Source organism: Ursus maritimus, unplaced genomic scaffold (genome assembly GCF_017311325.1).
Source record: "Ursus maritimus isolate PB19 unplaced genomic scaffold, ASM1731132v1 scaffold_1, whole genome shotgun sequence".
NCBI lineage: Eukaryota > Metazoa > Chordata > Mammalia > Carnivora > Ursidae > Ursus > Ursus maritimus.
Genome location: NW_024423343.1, coordinates 31,990,244 through 32,013,181, shown reverse-complemented (window position 1 = coordinate 32,013,181; position 22,938 = coordinate 31,990,244). Strand labels below are relative to the sequence as shown.

The window sequence follows — 22,938 nt, the reverse complement described above, 5'->3', positions numbered from 1 at the left end:
AAGCAGATGATCCTCCTTCTGACATATTGTCAGAAGGTCAGTAGTAGCCTAATGCTACATCACAATGTCTTCGTCATTCACCTCACTTCATCTCATCATATAGGCATTTTATCATCTCACATCATCACAAGAAGAAGAAGGGTGAGTACAGTACAATAAGATATTTTGAGAGAGACCCCATTCATATAACTTTTATGACAGTTTATTGTTATAATTGTTCTATTTTATAAGTTATTGCAAATCTCTTACTGTGCCTAATTTATTAATTAAACATTATCATAGGTATATCTGGATAGGAAAAAACATAGTTTATATATGGTTTAGTATTATCCATCCTTTCAGGCATTCACTGTGGGTCTTGGAACATATCCCCCGCAGATAAGGGGGGACTACTATATTCTAAAAGTACAAATAGAAATAAGGAAATAATTATAAAAGGAAATAAAACTTTACATGACAATATTTACTAACAAATGTAGCTTTTGCTAATTTCTACTTATACAGTGGTGAAATTTTATTATTAAAAACCATCTATATGTAAATATCAGTTAACATTCAGTAAATGTGGTATTTGCAAATTTCTTACCATAATGTACATTTGGTAAATATTATAATAAAATTTTAAACTTACGTGTTCGTACATCTTAGTAAGACTTACTGATGTTTTCTTTCCTTAAAGTTGTGTGATTGAAAGTGTAAATTTTGACATTGCCCCCACCAAGTTATTTTTATTCTAGTGTCCAGAACAGATGGATACTTGAATTAATATCAATAGTTGGTTTTGGCCCACAGGGAGTAGAGCCGTGGTAATGGAATGTCAGTATGGGCCAAGGAGAAAAGGTTTCCAGTTAAAAAAAATCATTGAGCAGGACAGCAGGTCTTGTCAGCTCTACAAAGCCACTTGTCCAGCCCGGTAAGCTTTATTTTATTTAATTTCCTTTTTATTAAGTATTTATTTTCTGATAGCTAATATGCACATTTTTATTAAGTCTAAACAGTGCCGATAAGTGTACAGTGCAATATAAGTTTCCTTTTACTTCTACTCCCTGTGTCCCTTTTTATTTTTATTTATTTATTTAATTAATTTATTTTTTTTATTATGTTTAGTTAGCCAGCATATAGTCATCATTAGTTTTTGATGTAGTGTTTAACGATTCATTAGTCCTATGTCCCTTTTTAAGGCAACAACACTTACCAGCTTCCTGAGTAACCCTCCAGAGATATTCTGTGTATATGCATACGTATATATCCTCCTTTACACTCATAGATGTTGAAATCTCAGTAAAACTTACTAATATTGTCTTTCCTTAAAGTTAGGTACTAATATACCTTCTTTCCTGCTGTGAATTCACATTGCTTTATTTCTATTTTGAATGCCTGTTATGGTTATTTACTGCACAACTATTTTGCTTCACACTAGTGTGAATGTAATGACATATACCACTCTATGCTTTGTTTTTTTTTGTTATTTCATTCCCAGTATATCTCAAAATTGTCTCCATATCTGCACATAAAAGGACTGGTTTCTTCTTTGCATTTATTTATTTTAAAAATTGAAATATAATGGACATATAACATTATATTCATGGTTCCTTCTTTTCAGTGGCCATAAAATATTATATTTATGGATGGATTGTCATATACTAAATTAGTCCTCTAATGATGGACATGTAGGCTCTAAAAAGTATTCTTTATTATTATATACAAAGCTGCAGTTAGTAATATTATACCTATTTATATACTTGTGCAAGTATATCAATAGAATAAATTTGTTGAAATGAAATTCCTAGGGCAAAGATTATATTATTTTAAATGTTTACAGGTATTAAAGACGATTGCTCTTTAGAGAGACTTTACCAATAATCTTTATACCATCAGTGTATGAGATCAGTTTTAGATAGACTAGGACCACAGATTGGTCATTGCTTTGGGTGAGAATGAAAAATTTGAAGGAATAAAATATTTTTGTAATGTTCTTTCTAGTATTTTTTTTAGACATTGAAAGTTTTAAATTCTCAGATAAAATTTAAAAAGATAACATAAATGTTGGTTACAGTTGATCTTTGAAACATTTTATTTCAGCATCACATATCACAAACCTGCACATTCTCAAGAAGTTTTTCAGATTAATTCAGAAGACTTTTCATGTTTAATCTGATAACAGTAACTTCAGGCAATATTTAAACCTGACTGTGAAGCAAAACTTTTAACTGCTTTTAAATATAAGCAATATAAAACTTTAGATATAACTTAGAAGAAAGATCTCTTATGTGTGAAGAGATAATTTTATTCCCTATATCATTCTGCTAGTACTTTTTGAGTATCTCTTGTGCCCAGCAGTACTTTGGGTGCCATGGGAAAGAGGGAGATTGAAAGAGGTAAAGATTTTACTTAATCATGGGAAACTTAAAATATTGTTGGGGTAGATCAGAAAACGAAAAACTGTTGGAAAACGTAATGGAATAGTATATAGTACCAGATGTGTCAATTAGCTGACTCATTAGAGAAGGCACATACCCATGCAAATGCATTAACAGGAAAGAAAGTGCAACTTAACCTGAATGCTGAAGTTTAGATTAAATTTGGGTAGATAAGGAATTAGAGGGGGGGTAGATAAGGAATTAGAGGGGAGATATTGTAGGCCAGGAAATTATATGAATAAAGATATGGTGTGATTGTATTTTTGGTATCAGAGAAGGAAGGAACATTGAGATGATAAACTTCACTGAAAAAAGCAATTTTACATTTGAAGTAATTGAAAGTAAGATTAGGTAAATAAGCTAGAATCAAATGGGATGTCTTGAATGCTGCCAAGAAATTCATACTTGATTAAGGAGCAAGTCGATTCTTCAACAGAATGTGAAGAATTATTTTAACATTAATGTATCAAGTGGATTTAAGGAATGAGGCCCAGAGGCCCAAAAGGAGGCTATTAAAGTAATCCAGGCATGAGTTCTTTGTTTCGTTTTTATGTTTAAGATCTATTTATCATTTATTTTTACAAGTAACAAAGTCCCTCCATTTTTTTCCAGCTTAATGTATATGAATATTAAAAAGTACTGATTTCATACTGCCTCCCACACTAACAGAATGGGGTAACAGGAAGTTGTGAGCTGAGAGCCGCCTCCTGACACCAAGGTGGTTTCCTCCTTACCTGGGACTTGAACTCTGGTGCTCTCATCAGTCATCCTCTTGCCGATTTCTTCTCAGTTTATGAAAATCTGAGTTTGTGAGGAGACAGGTCTGCAGAGTCCTTGGGAAGTCAGTAACTCAGATAGGGACAGGGTTAAACTGTCACTTCATGGTTTGTGTAATGGAAAACTGAAGAATTAATTCATACCATTTTCAAAGAACAAGCTCATATTCTATACAAGGATATGGAGAACCGTCAGTACGATGAAAAAATGGTTGAGTAAAGTCCTGAGTGATGATATCAGGACTCTTGTACAATAGAAAGACTTCACTGAGGGTTTTACATTTCAGAGAACTGTTCATTGCTATCCAGTATGTATCCCTTGGGGCATTCCAGTTAAGCTTAGGAAATACACTGCCCCCCAGGGAATAGATAGCTTCTTGACCTTTTAGTGGTGACTTCGGGAAATTCTGGTGCCATAAGGGTAGCCGTGTTCTCATCATCCGACCACTGTATTTCTTCTGCCTTATTATCACTGTTTGGCTGAGAACGTGTTGGCGGATCTTCTCTTCCTGAAACCACCAGAGTTCCATCATCAAGTAAATAACCCTTCACATTCTGAGGAGTGGAAGAATGACACTCTTGATGGTAAGGCTTCCGAACAGTGGCTGCCACACAGAGAACTGACAGTGCAGCACATGCTCCTTCTTCATCTTCCAGCTGCCGCAGCTGCTGCCCATCCCTCTCCTGCCAGCACCCTCCTGGAACCCCCAGGCAGGAGTTTTTTATGGCTTCCAGAATTGGGAAGAGGCAAATCCAGAAACAAAAGTTAATACCATAAATATTCAGATTTTTTTTTACTGATGTCATGATTATTGTTAATTTGCTAAATACTATGCACTGAGAAAATGGCTTATTTTTCAACATAATCCTCTGAATGCTTTCTAGCTTAATTGATTTTTCTCTATACTTTAATGCTTAAACTTCTGCTTGGTAAGTGTGATTTTCTTGACATTATAATATAATGAAAGAAATTCTTCTTTTGCTTATAAACAGGATTTACATTAAAAAGGTACAGAAGTTTCCTGAATATAGAGTTCCTACAGACCCCAAAATTGACAAGAAAATAATCAGAATGGAGCAGGAAAAAGCCTTTAACATGCTAAAGAAGAATTTGGTAGATGCTGGTGGTGTTCTTAGGTATGACATTTATATTATTATTTTATTTTTACAAATTAATCAGCTCCATTTATAAGATTTATTTCTTGTAAGAGAAATTATAATTATGTTTTCTAATTATTTCTTTAAGAATGGTTTTTATAAGGGAGATCTCTCATTAGTGATTTCCTAGGTGTTAAAATTTGCCACTGTGTAAGCCATTGAGTTTATCAACCAAATGTTCCGATAATGCCTACCAAAGAAGTACATATACCATATGAAAGTTTTTCCCGAAAATTGCAAATATGTGTTTAGCAACACATATAATTACGTATTTCATATTTTGTTTCTGATACTTCTTAGGAGCCAAACTGCAGTCACCTATATATTTTTTTTAACCCATCTTTGATTACCTATAGCAGCGAGAAATTAATTCTAAGCCCTACATTAAATTCCATTTTTATATACTTTTTGTGCTTCAGATTTTACATAAGAAGAAATATTAGCTTGCTTTCTTACTTTTCTTTATGTGTTAGTCCAGGTGAAGAATTTACAGTAATACAATGGGATTAAGTGCACAGAATATAGTTTTTGTAAAAAAGTAAACAAACAAACGAACAACTTTTGGGTATGAGCGCCTGGGTGGCTCAGTCGGTTGGGTGTCCGACTCTTGGTTTCAACTCAGGTGATGATCTTGGGGTTGTGGGATCAAGCCCTGTGCTGTGCTCCATGCTCAGTAGGGAGTCTGCTCCTCTCCCTCTGTTCATCCCCCTCCTCGTGTCCTTGCTCGCTCTCTCAAATAGATAAATAAATCTTTAAAAAAATAAATAAACAAATAAATACATAAAATAAACTTTTGGATCTATGAAAAATGAGTAACCAATAATTAGATCATTCAGTTTGGAAAACATTGCATGTAATTTTTAAATAGCCTCCATTTCATGTAGTATCAGTCATTGCAAGCACTTTGTATAAAAGTATCCATTAAAACAGTATCCTGCCAGATCATTTCATTTTCCTAGCATCTGTTTTTTTGCACTGCAATATGAAAGACCTGTATTCATCTTTTAGTTGATTGATTGTCTTGCTCATTGGGGCAATAGGAGCTGTGTGCAATAGAGGGGCTGTGGAGCAATAGAGGTTGTGTATTGAGCTCCTGTCAGAGAAGATTCTCCCACTCACCTCCGTCGTGGTAGACTCTGAATTATAGCCACCCTTTGTTTGAAGGATTATAGGTGGAACACAAGTTATAATTTGGGGACAGAATCATAGAAGAATAGGAAAATACATAGTTTAAAAGATGATAACTTTAAAAGTCTCATTATTTTGAGGTAAAATTTACTTAACATGAAACTTAAAATACCATTTTCATATATACTTAACCCCTGTACCCTCCTTAACTATAGAGCCATAGTGAAAGTCTATAAAGGTTTATAAAGATTTTTATTTAATTGGGTGTAAAGCCAACTTAGAGGAGTCAAGCAGAGGGGGCGCCTGGGTGGCTCCGTTGGTTGGCTCTCCAGCTCTTAGTTTCAGCTCAGCGTGGTGAGATGAGCCCTGAATTGGGCTCCATGCTCAGCGCAGAGTCTGCTCGAGATTCTCTGCCTCTTCCCCTCTCCCTCTGTCCCTACCCACCCCCATGCGTGCACATGCTTCCCCCGCCAATAAATAAATAAGTAAAATCTTTCTTGCAAAAATCAAGCAGAGGACATTTTAAATTTTATTTATATCTATTATTTTAAAATTTTTATCATATTTACTTAATATATAATCATATCTTTTCTTAAAAGATTATTCTTTTTCCTCATGAGTTTTAACATAAGTAACTGTGATTCTTGCCTTTGTCTGGTAATGTAATTTTAAATATTTCTTCTTGTCAGGTGGTATGTACAGTTACCTACAAAGCAAGCTCATCAGTATCATGAATTAGAAACTTCCTGCCTCCCTTTGCCACCTTCGCCTTTTCCTGTGTCTTCTCTTGAAGAAGAGGACACTGCAATTAGGGATGAGAATTGTGCATTACCCTCACGTCTACATCCTCAAGTAGCACATAAGATTCAAGAATTAGTGTCACAGGGAATAGAACAAGTATATGCAGTAAGGAAACAGCTAAGGTACAGTAAAAACAAATTGTTCTTTTACATTTTTCATTTTTGTTTGTTGGATTAAATAATAACTTTTATCATCATAGACATTTTCCAAGACATATGCTATCAGAGTGATAAGGAATGTAATTTATTAATTTTATTAAAATAATCTTATTTATGAACTGATCATTTTCTAGCAGATACTTGGCAAGCCATGAGTAATGATTCAGCTTATTCATTTGAAATATTCCATATTCAAATTTAGCAAATTGGACTATTTCTGAATTATATATAAATTAATTATACAATAAATGCCTTTACAGAAAAAAAAAGCCTTTGTAGGACTAAAGATTTTAAAACCTAGGCCAGGATACTTATTTAAGCTATTTAAAATGCAGTTAAATTGTTTTATAACAAAAGAACGTGGATAGTTCTTTGTATGATAGAAGTTTTCATGTAGCACTCTGGTCCAATGTTACTGATTCTCAGGATACAATAATCATGATCTCATTTATTCTTGCAACTCTGTAAAATTGGTATATTTGTCTCCATCCCGCACATGAGAAAACGGACACTATGAGTGGTTAAATAATTGGCTTAAGATGTAGAGGCAGAACGGAAATCTAGATCTTATTCTACAACCTGTGCTTTTTACCATGATTTCTGGTACTTAACTGGCCTTATTCCTACTGGTTATTTTGTAATCCAATCTGAACAACACAATGAGTGTTTCTTAGGATTATATCTTAATTAATATGTGATTTTTCCATGTAGCAGCTTTCTCAGACATTTTATATTTATTTTCATTGGGGCATTGTTAGAGCCAAAATTTGGTAAAGCCATACATTATTTACTAAACTTGAACCTTAAAAACAGAGGTATAATTAGCTCTGCAGCATGGTCTATAGAAGGTAATGCACAAACCATATAAATATTGGACTTTATAATTTTTTATGTATTTTTTGTATATTAATATGTTAGTGCTGCCTTCTATTTCTATATTTCTCTTTTGTCTACTTAAAGAATTCAAGCAGGTCCTATTTCATATAGTAAGTGATGCCTTTTGGCAGCAGTGTAACATGATGCTTATACAATAACCTGGGTGTAGGCCCAAGCTCTCTTACTTACTGGCTAGATGTACAACTTCGGCAAATTATTTAACTTCGGCAGCCCTCAGTTCCCTTACCTGTAAAGTGGAAATGATAGTTGCACTTACCTCACAGGATTATAGTAGGCATTAAAGGAGATCCTTGATGTGAAGTGTTAAGTACACTACCTGACATTAGCATTCAAAACATATTATGCTTAAACTGACAATAATGATTCCTATAAAAATGTCAAAATTTACTCTAGATATAGAGGTATTTAACCAATGAAAGTATTATATTGCTTTAATCTGCATGATTTCTTTGATTTAATGTACGGAAAAAATTAAAAGTGGAAAAATATAAATTATAAAGCTGTAAACCATGCTTTACAGATGTTTATGCTAAAAAAAGAACCATTTTCTCATTTGATCTGAAGTATATTACTAGACTATTTATGTTTTTATTCTATTTTATGCTCTCCGCAGAAAATTTGTAGAAAGAGAACTATTTAAACCTGATGAGGTACCTGAGAGACATAATTTGTCCTTTTTTCCAACTGTAAATGATATTAAAAATCACATCCATGAGGTACAGAAATCCTTGAGAAATGGAGATAATGTGTATAACTCAGAGATCATTCCAGCAACGGTATGATTACAATTGTAATTCTTTTGTTTTATTATAGAATCTTTCTCAACTTCTCTTACTATTTGGCCTAATGGGGTGGTTGTTATTAGGCCATATAAATAACTGTGATGAAAGAAAAAATAGTAGTTTTGGGGGTGCCTCTGTGGCACAGTCGGTTAAGCATCCAACTCTTGGTTTCAACTCAGTTCTGATATCAGGGTCATGAGCTTGAGCTCTGAGTCGGGGTCCATTCTCAGTGCACAGTCTGCTTGAGTTTCTCTCTCCCTCTTCCTGTGCCCCTACTACCCTGAGCTCTCTCACTGAAATAAATAAATCTTAAAAAAAAAAAAAAGAGGGGCTCCTGGGCGGCTCAGTCAGTTAAGCATCTGCCTTCAGGTCAGGTCATGATCCTGGGGTCCTGGAGTCAAGCCCTGTGTCAGGCTCCCTACTCAGCGGAGAGTCTGCTTCTCCTTCTCCCTCTGCCCCCACTCCTCACGTGCACTCTTACTCTCTCTCTCAAATAAATAAATAAATAAAGCCTTTTTTAAAAAAGAAGAAATAGTAGTTTCTTTTTCTTAAAATGTAAACATGAAATATGAACCCTCAGATGATGATTTGACTAAAATTTTTATTACTCTCACAAGAAGAAATATCAGTGAATTTCCAACCCTGACTATAATAACAATAGTAATCTTCATTTAAAAATCAATATATTTTATTTCTGTAAAAAGTATATCTTGTTCATCTAACAAATACTTATTGAGTATATACTATGTATACCTCCCTCTCTTTTTAAAAATAGATAGACGGGGTGCCTGGGTAGCTCAGTTGGTCAAGCATCTGACTCTTGATATCTGCTCAGGTCATGATCTCTGGGTCCTGAGATCAAGCCCCACACCCCATTGGGCTCTGCCTCAGCAGGGAATCTCCTTGAGATTCTTTCCGTCTTTGCCCCTCTCCCTGCTTGCTCCCACACACTCTCTAATAAATAAATCTTTTAAAAAATGGGCACCTGGGGGTCTCAGTCAGTTAAGCATCTGATTATTGATTTCAGTTCAGGTTATGATCTTAGAGTTGTAAAATTGAGCCCCATGTCATCCTCCATGCGGAGTGTGGGATCTGCTTGAGATTCTCTCTCCTCCCTTTGCCCCTCCGCCTGTTCATGCTTTCTCTCTCTCTCTCTAAATAGATAAAATCTTTAAATTAAAAAAAAATAAAATAGACAAGTTTCAGTAGAATAGTTCAGACTTGAATACACAAAGGGATGATGTTCATTCTATATGCCATCTATGGATATCAATTTTATCTCATACTCTAATTTCTCCCTGAATATTTGTCAGTTCTGTGAAAATTTTACTTACTCTGAAGAGAATAATATAATTATCCAAAAACTACTAATTATAGTACAGTAATTATGGCATTAAAATCTTGGTGGCAGGGCACCTGGGTGGCTCAGTCAGTTAAGTGTCCCAACTCTTGACTTTGGTTCAGGTCGTGATCTCAGGGTTGTGAGATCAAGCCCTGCCTTGGGCTCTGTGCTCAATGAGGAGCCTGCTTGGGGATTTTTTGCCTCTCATTCTCCCCCTCCCCAATGCTTGCATGTGCTCCGTCTTGCTCTCTAAAATAAATAAATAAGTCTTTCAAAAGAAATCTCAGTAGCAATACCCCTTTTTTTTTTCACTATCCGAATTATGCCTTCTTAACTAAATAGATTCAGATTTTAAGCTATGGCTACTATTCTTTTCCATCCCAAACTCTCTTAATTATTCACTATCCAAAGTTCAGGAAGTAAAGTGGATTTGCCATCTATACTTGCTATCCGAATTCTTGCTATCTGAACTTGGGAAGCTAATGTATTTGGATAGTGAAGTGTACTCATGTTTTGAGAAGTAAACAAGGGAAGAGAGTAATTACTGAATAAAACACAAATATACTATTAATAAAATATGACAGTTGTATTAATATTTTAAAACATTTTTTAATATAAATGCTTTATTGTTTTTACTGAAATAAATGTTCCCATTTCAGCTTCAATGGACTACAGATAATGGGCATATTCTCAGAGAGACTGTGACAGTTACCTTTGCAGAAGGTAGGTTATCTTGAATATCTTTAATATATAAAATCAGTGTTAAAACTGGAAGACATTGAAGATATTATCTTGTCTAATCAAATATTATGGATAAGGAAACCATGGCCCAAAGAGACAGGAGCAGCTATGTTAGGATTTGTCAAAATAATTCTAGCTGTTTAAACATATATGTTACTCCTATATACTTTCTCATATATGTTATTCATCTGTAAAAAGGGATGAGATGTTGCCTTTTGTAATGACATGGATGGACCTAGAGAGTATTATGCTAAGTAAAATAAATCAAACTTTTCATGAGAAGGACAAATACCATATGATTTCACTCATGTGGAATCTGATAAACAAAACACATGAATAAACAAAAGGCAGAATCAGGCCTTTAATCACAGAGAACAAACTGATGGTTGTCAAGAGAGGAGCAGTGGGGTAGAATGGGCAAAATGGGTGAAGGGGAGTGGGAGGTGTAGGCTCCCAGTTCTGGAATGAAGAAGTCACAGGAATAAAAGGCATAGGGCCACCTGGGTGGCTCAGTTGGTTGAGCGTCTGGCTTTTGGTTTCAGTTCAGGTCATGATATCAGGGTCATGAGATTGGGCTCCATGCTCAGTGGGGAGTCTGCTTGAAGATTCTCTCCCTCCTCCTCTCCCTCCCCTCTCAAATAAATAAATAAAACTATAAAAAAAAAAGTCACAGCATAGGGAATATAGTCCATGAAACTATAATCACAATGTTTGATGACAGATGATAGCTACACTTGTGGTGAGCATAGCATAACATATAGAGAAGTTGAATCACTGTGTTATACACCTGAAACTAATGTAACATTGTGTGTCAGCTATATTCAAACAAAAATAAAAAATAAGGGGTGCCTGGCTGGCTTAGTTGGAAGAGCATATGACTCTTGATGTTGGGTTTGTGAGTTCAAGCCCCACAGTAGGTGTAAAGATTACCAAAAATAAATAAATAAACTTAAAAAAATTCCTCTATAATCAGCTTTTATGCTTTATGATTAAAATTTTGAGGCTGATTACTAGTACAGCTTACTATAAAGCTAGGCTAATTCCGGTAGTAATAACCATAAGATACCTTGATCAGGAAACTTTGTCCATTTTATATCGTTTGCTTTTTCTCATATGCTCTTACTCCTATGTTCTCTTACTATTCCAAGCTTATTTTACCCTTTTTTTTTTTCTCTTCTGGAAATGTGTTTTCTCTGCTTCTGTCTGGTTAACTTCTCTCACTACTCAATCTATTTGGCTTTAAGTGCTCTCTTAACTTCACCCCCTATATAAAGTTAGACATTCACTCTTTTGTACTTACCTCTGCATTTAACATGGTATCCTTTTGTTTATACATCTGTATCTTTCATTATGATTTGAGCTCCTCGGGCAAGGGTTATATTTTATTCAAGTTAACATAACTAGTTCCTAGCATAATCCCTGCTACAAAGTTAACATCTAAATAAATGCTTTAGAATAAATTAATGAATAACTGTATACAGTACAATTATTTCTTTATTCTTTGGCTGTTTAACCTTTAAGAGTCAGTGTGTGTGGAGAATAACTTTCAAATTCTTTATCATTATTCATTTGTTCTGCACCTATTTTACTCATTGTGATAAATGCTGGACATAAAAAAGAATAAGTGAATTTCTTGCTTCATTGAATTTCAAATTTAGTAAGAGAAAAAGACACTAAGCAAATATATTCTAATTACTGTTATGAATAGTGCCATAAAAGAGTTGTGCAAAACTGTGTGAGAATAGTGACAGAGACATATAACTTAATCTAGGGAGTAAGGAAGTAACACTTGAGAAAGTGGCTTTCAAACTAAGAACTGAAGAATGGGTAGGAATTTGTCAATCCAAAGAATACCATGTTTGAAAGCTAAGCAAGAAAGAGCTTGTCGTGTTCAAGAAACTTAAGAAAGTTGTTGTGGTTTTAAGCGTACACAATGCTTGGAGATAAACCTGGATATGCAGAATGGGCTTAGGAGGCCCTTTGAGCTGTCCAAATGAAAGGTGATAGTGGTTTAGTCTGCAGTTAGTGGCATTTGTACTAGAATTGGACAGATTTTAAAAGTTGTTTTCAAAGGTTTTGGTTATTGATTGAATGGGTGTGGGAGGTAAAAGAATGGGAATGATCTGGGATGACTCCTGAGTTTCTACCATGAGCAACTGACTGATAGTGGCATTTACTGCGGTAGGCTACACTGGCATAAGAATAGGATTTGGAAATGGCAAGGGGAAAGAAAAAAGTTCATGAAATCAAGTTTGGAAAGCTTAGGTATCAGAGCCATTTCAGTGGAGTGGGTTGGGAAGAAGCCACATTGGGATGGTTGAAGAGCAAATGAGTGATGAATGAAGAAGTAGAGACAATGTGCTATGAAGGGAATATGGGGTTGAGGGAAGGTATTTTCAGATAGGAGAGAGCTGAAGAGAGAAATGAAGATGAAGGTTTTTCATAGCTTTGATGATGGGAAGTTGAGGAAATGTCTGATAGTTTCTCTTTAAGTAAGAGTGCTGAGAGTGAAGAAGATCTTAGGACGTGTGGCCAAGATTGGACTTTTGAAATCTTCTATAGTGTAGAGAAACCTTGTAAGGTTTTCAGGTACAGGTGAAGGTCCTGTTGAAGTTGATGATCGTGAATTGGTATTAGTAGTAGCAGCAAGTTTCTTTTTCAGTGGCATTCAGCGTCACATATGTAGGCACTGGAAGCCATTTTCATTCAGTGTTAGGATTTTACCAGGAGTTGTAACAAAGATACAAAGAAGCAAGGGAGGTTAGGGGATTTGCAAGAGAGTAACTGAAACTATAACCATAGGATTCGACTAAGCTGGATGGGGAGAGAATTTTGTTAAGAAAGAAGTTGATATATCTGAAGAGAACTGAGTAATCAATGAACTGGAGGTTCACATGAGGTTGAAGAATTGTAGTAGTTAAGCAAAGTACTTAAGCAAAATCCCTGGAAAAAATAAGGGGTTGTGATCAAAGAATGGGATGTTTGAATTAGAGATTCTTAGATGTAGAAGAGTTGAGGGCATGGCAGTAGTAGTGGGTGACTACAGCAGAGTGAAGTACAAGGACAATTAGAAATGAAGAAGCCAAAAAGTGAAATAAGTCAGACAGAGAAAGACATATACCATGTGATTTCATTTATGTGTGGAATCTGAAAACCAAAACAAATAAGCAAATGAAAAGTAGAAACAAACCCATAAATACAGAGAGCAAACTGATGGTTGCCAGAGGGGAAGAGTGGTGGGAGATGGGCAAAATGGGTGAAGGGGAGTGGGAGACACAGGCTTGCGGTTCTGGATGAACAAGTCACGGGGATAATAGGGAACATACCCAATGGTATTGTAATGCCATTGTAGGGTGGCAGATGGTAGCTACACTTGGGGTGAGCATAGCACAACATATAAACTTGTGGAGTCACTATATTGTACACCTTAACTAATGTAACATTGTGTGTCAACTATAATTTTAAAAAAGAACTAAATAGGGGCGCCTGGGTGGCTCAGTCATTAAGCATCTGCCTTTGGCCCAGGACGTGATCCCAGTATTCTGGGATCGAGCCCCGCATCAGGCTCCTCCACCAGGAGCCTGCTTCTTCCTCTCCCACTCCCCCTGCTTGTGTTCCCTCTCTCACTGGCTGTCTCTCTCTCTGTCAAATAAATAAATAAATAAATAAATAAATAAATAAATAAATAAGCCAAGAAATGTGAGAGTACTGTTTAATCTTCTCAACAGTCCTTTGAGAAAGATTCTCTTACTATCCTGATTTTACAGATGAAGAAACTGAAGTTTAAAAACCAAGTTAAGTAACACATTGAAGGTTGTAGAGAAAAGCTATCTAGTGCTTAAATCCATCCTTGTCTGACACCAGGGCCATTTTGAAAAATTACTTAGCTACAGTATGGAAACTAAACAGTTGTTGATAATTGGTTTTTGATTGATTTAAAGAGATGAATATATTTGGGTTAATACATAGAAATTACATGAGAGGGACTATATTCCCTAAGGACAATCACTTTAGCAATTGAGATGTGAAGAAAACAGATTTTTACTCTTAGTCATTTATTCCAAAATGAGTTATTGAAAGAAATATAATACTGTTATTATTGAGGACCCACTTTGTGCCAGCCATTATCCTAGGCATTAGGGCTACCAAAGATGAATTAAGTTTGGTCTTTGTAATTGACAGGCTCAATAGGTTTCACACATCCAGAGAAGTTTATATGTAGTCTAGCATGATAGCATGGAAAATGGACTAGATTAGAGTTACAAATACATAATCTTTCAAGGAAAAAAAATACTGTTTCCAACATCACATCCTAGATATACTGAATTAAAATTAATGGAGGTTGAACCTAGGAATTTATATTTTTAAAAAGTTGCTGAGTGATTCTGATTCTACCAGTTCTGGAAATAGTGGACGAAATAACATCTTAAAGTCCTTTTCAAACCTTTGAATTTATTTCCTACTCTAATTGTGATAGTAAATATTGTAATAAAATGTAGTGTCATATAACATAGAAACCATAAACATTGTTTTGATAGCTGATTTTTTTATATAATTTAGGAAATTCACCAGGGGAATCAATTAACACTAAAGTGGAAACAAATCAGACAAGGGGTTCTTTGTCTCCAGAGCCAGCCCACTTGCTTTCTTCGCTTTCCTCATTTCAGCCAAAAATATTTACACAACTACAGGTAGGTATCCAGTGAAATAGACAAAATTGAAGCCCTTCCCTTGCTTCCTTAATCTCTCTTCTTCTTCTAGGGATTTTATAGAATTATTATAGAATTACAATGATGATCACAGATGTTTTTATTATTAATTTCCTGACTTTTTTGTATCTTGATATAAGATCATTTAAACATACATTTTGAAAAAGTTGGAGTTGACCATGCATGCAATGAAGTTTAGTTGTACTACTTTTCCTTTCATTCTTATTTCTGTCCTCAATATTTGTTAGTAATTATACTCCTGTATTTTATTCCAATTATGTGTCAAAAGAATAATATATCCTATGAGAAAATTATACTTAGTAAATTTAAACATTTTGATATAACTCTTTTCGGTTTAAAAGGGTTTGCAGTTGCAACCAAGATTCACTTCTCCTGATGGATCACCGGCTCTGATATCAGTAAATAACCACCCTTCCTCCAGTCCTTCAAGACTTCTGGATTCATTAGAAAGTACTGTAATGAATAATAATTCTCTACTGCTTGGTCAAAGTCATAGTCTTCAAACAGATACATGTCTAACCCCAAACAATAGCATTATTGCCTCTACCATGGGTAGCCTTCCAGGACCAGATCAAAATCTGGCCGCAATGGACCAGCTGGTGGAAGTTGGAGATGTTGAGGATACAGAGAATATGGAAGGAAGTGTTCATCGGATTCTGCTGGGAAATGTGCACACCATCCCAATACAGATTATAGATAGCCACCCAGCTATTAGTAAGTTAAAAGCAACTTGTGATTTTATTTTTTTAAATTTTATGGACTATCATTACTGTTACACTACAAAAAAAAACAATCATTTCTACTCGGGTTTATAAAATATAAACAAATAAAACTACTAGAAAAAGGGAAAAATATCAAGAGCATAATAACTTTTAAACTTTTTAATTTTTTCTTCTCTCCATCAAAATTATTCATTCCCTAATTGCCTCAGTTTACATAGAAAATCTGTGGTGATATGAAATCAGAGGGTCATTTTAGAATGCATGAAAAAAATGAGAAACTTTTTTTCTTAAGATTGTATATTTATTTATTTATTTATTTATTTATTTGAGAGAAAGCGCACGAGCAAGGGGAAGGAGCAGAGGGAAAGGGAGAAGCAGACTCCCCACTGAACAGGGAGCCCAAAGTGGGGCTCAAACCCAGGACCCTGAGATCATGACCTGAGCCGAAGGCAGACACTTAACCAACTGAGCCTCCCAGTTGCCCCATAAAATGAGAAACTAAAAAAGGAAAACATTTAGTGTAAAGGTTACTATGGAAAAAGTGTTATGGAATGAAGTGGGCAGATATAAATGTTGAGTTATAAACTTAAATGTTGAGTTCTATGGAAATTGAAAGGGAACTAGTTAAGCCTTGGGGACTTGGGTTTAATCCAAGCCCTTGTTACCTTTACTTTGTAACAAACCTAGTCAACCTGGTGATAAATTCTAATTCCTACTTGACCTGTGTCACTCCCTTTCACATAGATTGTTTTGGACTGGGCACTTTTGTGGAGAAAGATTTGCAGTTTGCTTTGAAGAACAAAAATCTTCATAGAAATTATCCTTAGACTATACAAAGTATTTACCCTCCATTCTTAGTCATCATTCTTCTCGGTAAGGAAAAGTGTAAGATAGTTCCTTCCAGAAAAGAATCATTATCTTTTACATTTATTGGAAGAGGTACTTTTAAGAAAATTTCTCCAGAGAGCTGGATTTATTCAGAGTTGTCATTTCTGAATAAGTTTAATAGAAGAGAGGGAAAAGGAATATATGTGAATTAATCCTCAGAACTTCATGAAATAGTTGATGGTGTCCCCATTCTACAGATAGATAACTCAAGGCTCAGGGAGGTTAAGTAATTACCTAAAAGTGATAGAGTAGGGATTTAAACACAGATCTGTCTGCCTCCAAAGTTTCTTTCTATTCTAACATGCTTCCTCCCTCTATGTTGTACCAAGGGTATTTCTGAGAGCTCTAATTCAGATTGCTTTAAAGGAGACCCTCTTTGGATCTGAACTTGCATGATTTATCAAGTTAGGTCATGATCTGAGGGACTACTTCATCTGAATATGAATTCTGAGGGTCACTCAAATCCATCTTCTACTGGTTTTCTTCATGGTGTTGGCTGCCCATAAGTGACAAGCATTAGGGGTGTTCAACACACTTTCCTGAGCAAATATTGGTCCCCTTAATCTTGGTTTCCTATAGCAACTGAAAAACTGATATCCCTGAGAAAGAGAAAGATTTTATCTTAGACATCCCACCTGCCAGTTTAAGATAGTGTTGCTAGTATGCTGCATTTAGATAATTTCATCATAAGTACTTTAAAATCAGAATGGTAAGTGCATTGTGCAGTGTTTCCGATAAGCAAACATATAGCTTATACAGCTAAGTCAGAACTATCCATTAAGATGTGGCATATTTTTTTGTAAAGTACTTATGTAGTTGAGTTTCTTTAGGGAGGGAATGTTTTCCTTGATATATGGCCACATATGGAAACCATGTGGGAGTGGTAACAAATCTGTAAATTTGTAATACATATACCTGTTTGCAAAACATCATTTTCAAATAATAGGAGGCTTCCTGACTTTTATTTACACATATTTTTAAAGGCAGTTAAGTTTAAATATGAGATAGTCCTCATATTTTATCAAATTATGGACTGCTTTTTTGTCAAAGCATCTGAGAGGAGAATAACTATGGTTTTCTTAGTCTCTTCTTGTTTTCATTACCAGCAAACTGAAGGAATTTTTTTTTTAACTTCTCAACATCAAATTTTTTTATTCTTTTTCTTTTCTTTTTTATTGAAGTTTAGTTGACACACAATGTTACATTAGTTTCAGGTGTACACATCCTGAAAGAATTATTATGAATGACTATTTAAGATGTTAGAAGTACTGAGTTCTCAAATACACTGACTGTTTTTCAAAAAACTACTGTTTTTGCTTTGCTTCTAAATTCATATAATTATAAAGATCCCAGTGTTATAAGTTACATTAACCTTTAGTGTTTTTCTTTATGTTTGGTTTTAAAGTTGAAGAAAATCCAGAAGGTACCATTTCTGTGAGTCAAGTTAAGCAAGAACCCAAAGAACCAGCATTGTCTATGGAAGCAAAAAAAAAAATTGGACTGTAAGAAATTATCTGCCACATAAATTATTGAAGCTTTTCAGAATTTACAACTTGGGTAACTTCTGATGTCATAAAAAAGAAGGTGAATATTGTCAAAGTGCAGCATTGTGATGAATGGACTGACGACTAGTTCAATGAGCAACTTTGATTTAAAACTGTTATGTTTGTTGCCAAGTCCATATTTTTGGAAGCTATTTTACTGCTCTCATTTTGTATAATTCTTATGCTTTTTGATTATCTGATAAAGCCAGGATTTCAAAAGATCATCTGAATTTATTCATGACAATATAGTCTGAACACAAATAGTTACCTAACTCATCCCTTGGAAATGTCCAGTTTGGGTTCTGAAAAGACAAAAACAACAACAAAAAATAGTGTGTGAGTGTGTGTGTATGACTGTGTGTATGTGTGTTGACTTTTTTAAAAGTTATGAAAAAACTTATTTCCTCTTTAAAAAAGTTGAAGAAATCTTTACATTAGCAGACAGGTGAGAGATTATTTGTAGTCTGTCGCATTAGGAAAGATAAAACAGTAGTAGATTTGAATCATAACATGAAGCCCAGCATTCACATCTGTGGAAACTGTAGTTGCATTTTGGCTTCTTCCATTATAGTTTTTATACTTAAAACTACAAACAATAGCATACTAATGGTCATCTAATAGAAATTTAAAGTGTCTTGGTAAGTGCTCAGAATTTTAACTTGAGTTAATCAGATAAGCAACAGAAATAAATGTATATTGCATGGGTTTATATAATATTGTAGGTAAAGCACTACTTATGGATAGCAAAACGTAGAATTGAGAGAATTCAGAAAGAATAATAGAATTCCCCTGGTGTTTACAGATGATTTGGGGGACTTTTTGATATCAGCAGAGGATTTTTTTTTCCTATTTTGTATTGAATATTCAGCTCTGGTTGGAAAAGAATTTGAGTTGTATCTATTTTTCTATGCCAGAGTTCTTACTGAATTGGTGGTATTAGAATTTATAGTATTTCAAGGTAAGTATTTGTAGTTAAAAAATTAGTTCATATTTAAAACTTTAAAACAACTGATGTGATGTATATTTGCTCGTTGAGTAAGTATATTTACTCGAAATACTAAGTACTAATCACTATATTCATTGTAAGCTTCTGTTTTCTGGAGGTTGGTAAACTAGAAATGTCAATTGTAAACTGTCAAGAAATCAGCATAAAGGCTTTTTTTCACCCCAGGGACCACGTGTGGGTACATTTAAGATTTTATTTTAAAGTAATAAGGATTTCAAATGGATATTGATGTTTAATTTTCAAAGCATATGAGATATAATATGAATATTAACCTTAATATTTTACATGAATATGAGTCATTTTTGGCTTTTCTAAGTCCAGTCTCCCATTCTTGATTCACCTTAATTGTTGCAGGTACACAGCATGCATCTAAGTATAAAACATCATTATATTAGAAGTGAGTGGAACTCTAATAAAAGACCTTGCTCTTTAGATTTATACCCTATTTAATATAAATGTATTATTTATACCCCTATTTAATACAAAGTTAATATTCAATTACATATATGATTTTTAGTTAGAATAGCTAACTATTCTAAGAATTGAAAATATTTAATGTCAGCATTTTAGAGGCAGGCTGCAAAATCTGATTATGTGACTCTAAGTTAAACACAGCTCTTAGTTACCTCAAACCCAGAGTTCTCTTACTCTGTGTGTACTTAAAGGGTATAAGTCTAAATTAATAGTTTAGTATTACATTGTAGGTAATATTATTTTCATTTGTTATTTTTAGTTTTTATGGAAACTGTTTTCAAGATTCATTAATGGCAGTAGCTAATTAAATATTTTACTCATTGAACTATATTCCTTTGGAGACATTCTTTTCTTTTTTGATGTTGAGTTGTTAAGGAGAAATGCTTGTTAAGATACAAACTCCAGTGAGTTACCTACGAGGATGAGAGATGTTAGAAGATTCAGACTTTGGCACTTGATCAAGAACAAAACATGGTTAAAAAATATTTCTCTCACTTCATTCTATGTGAATGTCTCTTTCTGGTACTGGTTTTTGGTTTTTGTTTTTGTTTTTTTATGAGGACAGAAAGTTACAGTACATCCTCCTCAAAAACAAAAAGCAAAATTAAAAAAGAGCATGAAGAAAGGTTTAAGTCCCTAATTGTATACTCTTTTGGTTTTTAGGTAGAAACTGGAACTATCAATATTTTCATGTAAGTATTTCAATGAATAGCTCTTTAAACATAGTTTCTAAATTTTTAAAAATTCATTTATCCTCTAAATGCATGTTCAGTCATAATATATCAGTATTGTATTTTAAAGGTGCTTAGCATCGCTTTTTTAAAAGTATGTTTACATATTTTAAATATTCAGTTATTTTTTAAATGCACAGAGTATTAAATACAAGTGCGTAAAATTTTCAGTATCTATATTTGGCATTCTCCTAACAGCTCTACAGCAAACTTTGACATGTGCTCTTTTGTGTCATGTATTACAAGGTGTAATGTCTGTAGTAGTGAGTTGGACATTCAAAATAAGCAGTTAGAACTTCATAATTACAGCTGAGCTTTTTTCATCATTGTGGTTTTCATGTGCCAAAGCCTCTCAGTGAACTTTATAGATAAACACCACCATGGTGCGCTTTTCCCTCAATATTAATTTTCTCCATAAGCAGTTAACATGCTTAAAAGAAAAAGCTTTTATACAAAATACCTTGTCTTATCCAAGGTAAATGTTTTCTAAAAGTCACAAAAATGATAGAAAACAGATTTTGGAAGCTGGTCCTACATTAGAGTTTCTGATTTTGAGGCCCACCAGCTTGTGTTTTGTTGTTACATCCTGTCAAAATACATACTTAATCATGTGAGTATGTGAAAGATGTCATTTAATTTGTACCAGGTTTTTAAAAAAGTTTTAAAATGTGTGTATATATATTGTAACTTAATGTATAGTGTCCTTGTTATAATGTAATTTTTTTCATTAAAAATCCTATGTTATTTTTTCCTTAAGCTTGTTAGTTTTCTTTTTATACCTTTTCTGGGGATAGTGGTAGTTTTGTTCATCTTAAAGATGTTGAATAAACACTTCAATTACCTGAGAACTTTGGCTAGAAATTTGTGTTCAATTTGGAACCTGAAAGTTTTTCAGCATAACTACCAGTAACTCCTGTTATCATTACATTTAGGGACAGATATGCATTTAGTACTCTGAGCTCAGCCAACCATCAACATTTTAAAACAATGCATGTAATAAGGTATTAGTAATTCTTTTCTCACATCTTGGCCTTGTGACATCTCTAAGTACAGCTTTATATTTTTTGGCATAATGAAAGAAGCGTGTGATTTTAAAAGGAGTGATCACCAGTGTTTTTCCTCTTGGCTTTTTTTTTTTTTTCTTTATTCCACCCTGCCTATTTTATAGGACCATAGAAAATCTTACTCTCTCCAGAAGGGGTAGTGTATTAACTATTCCCCATCAGCTGATTTAGCTTTAGACGTTTTAAATGGTATATTGCTTTGGTATCTTAAGTATCTGTAATTCTACTTAACTTAGTTGTAATGGCAAAGCCTTAGTGTACTTTTGCCATGTACATATTAACTATGAAAACTATTGTTAAATAATACAAATATTCACTGATGACTGAATTCTTAAAACTTCAGGAATAAAATCAGAATCTTAAAAAAACTCACGAATGGATTCTAAATTTGATTCATGAGAAAAATAAATTGTATGGTTAATATTGAAAACCTTTGAAAATGTGATATGGGTATAATCATGCAGGGGAAATGTTGTTTAAGGGTAAAACTTGCAAATGGTAAATAAGTCCTGGAATTCTAATGTACAGCATAGTAATTATAGTCAATAATACTGCATTATAAAATCCAAAGTTGCTCAGAGACTACATCTGAAAGGAAAGAATGGGGGATAATAAAGGGAAAGAGTAATTGTGTGGCATGATAGTGGTTATTAGCTAACTCTATGTGGTAATCATATTACAAAATATAAATTACCAAATCAACACATTGCATACCTTAAACTTAATGTTATGTGTCAGTCAACCTCAATTAAAAAAAAAAATTCTAAAACTAGAGGATTAAGTGGGAGTCTCAGATATGAGCAGTTTTTAAAAATATTTTTATTGAGGTATAATTGACATAAAATAAATTGCACATATTTAAAGTGCACAATTTAATAAGTTTTGATATGTGTATACATCTATGAAACTATCACCACAATCAAGATAATGAACATATCCATCACCTAGATCCTAGTGCCTCTTTGTAATCCATCCCCTCTTCTTCCTGCCTCCCACCCCTATCTCACCATCCCCAAACAACTACTGATTTGCTTTCTGTCACTAGAGATCAATTTCTGTCTACAGTTTTATAAAAATGTATGAACATTTTTTATCTGACTATTGTCACTCAGCATATTCAAGATTCACCTATATCAGAATATATGAATAGTCCATTCCTTTTTACTGCTTAGTATTCCATTGTGTGGATATACCATAATTTGTTTATCCATTCACCTGTCGATGGACAGCTGGGTTGTTTACAGTTCTTGGCTATTACAAATAAAGTTGCTATGAACATTTGTATAAAGCTCTTTGTATGAATATATGCTTTCATTTCTCTTAAGTAAATAGGAGTGGAATGGCTGGGTCATTTGGTAGGTATATATTTAACATTTTAGGAAACTCTCAAGTGATTTTTCTGAAGTGGTTATACCACCTTACATTCCTGTCAGCAATGTATGAGAGTTCTAGCCACCACTTGGTATGGACAGGCTTTTATATTGTAGGCATTATAATAGGTGTGTAGCAGTATCTCACTGTGGTTTTAATTTCCATTTCTATAATGACCTATACTGTTGAACATCTTTTCATGTGT

General features: G+C 34.0%; 1 protein-coding gene and 1 pseudogene across 8 annotated transcripts in view; one reads left to right on the top strand and one right to left on the bottom strand.

The window, feature by feature from the left end:
• The window catches only part of CARF (calcium responsive transcription factor), a 100,631-nt gene that overhangs the window by 31,285 nt on the left and 46,408 nt on the right, over positions 1-22,938 (top strand). For 7 of the 8 annotated variants that reach the window (XM_008687379.2, XM_040641859.1, XM_008687377.2 and 4 more), the window contains 9 exons: positions 793-913; positions 4,190-4,333; positions 6,172-6,405; positions 7,952-8,114; positions 10,122-10,185; positions 14,764-14,894; positions 15,275-15,647; positions 17,949-18,127; positions 20,231-20,259. In XM_008687379.2, the coding sequence (XP_008685601.1) occupies positions 793-913; positions 4,190-4,333; positions 6,172-6,405; positions 7,952-8,114; positions 10,122-10,185; positions 14,764-14,894; positions 15,275-15,647; positions 17,949-18,049 (1,331 nt within the window). In that variant the 3' untranslated portion in view covers positions 18,050-18,127; positions 20,231-20,259. Of the gene's footprint in view, positions 1-792; positions 914-3,643; positions 3,782-4,189; positions 4,334-6,171; positions 6,406-7,951; positions 8,115-10,121; positions 10,186-14,763; positions 14,895-15,274; positions 15,648-17,948; positions 18,128-20,230; positions 20,260-22,938 lie in introns of those variants that run through there. The other variant, XM_040641878.1, reaches the window with a different exon arrangement.
• On the bottom strand, positions 3,295-4,182 carry LOC103659762 (annotated as a pseudogene).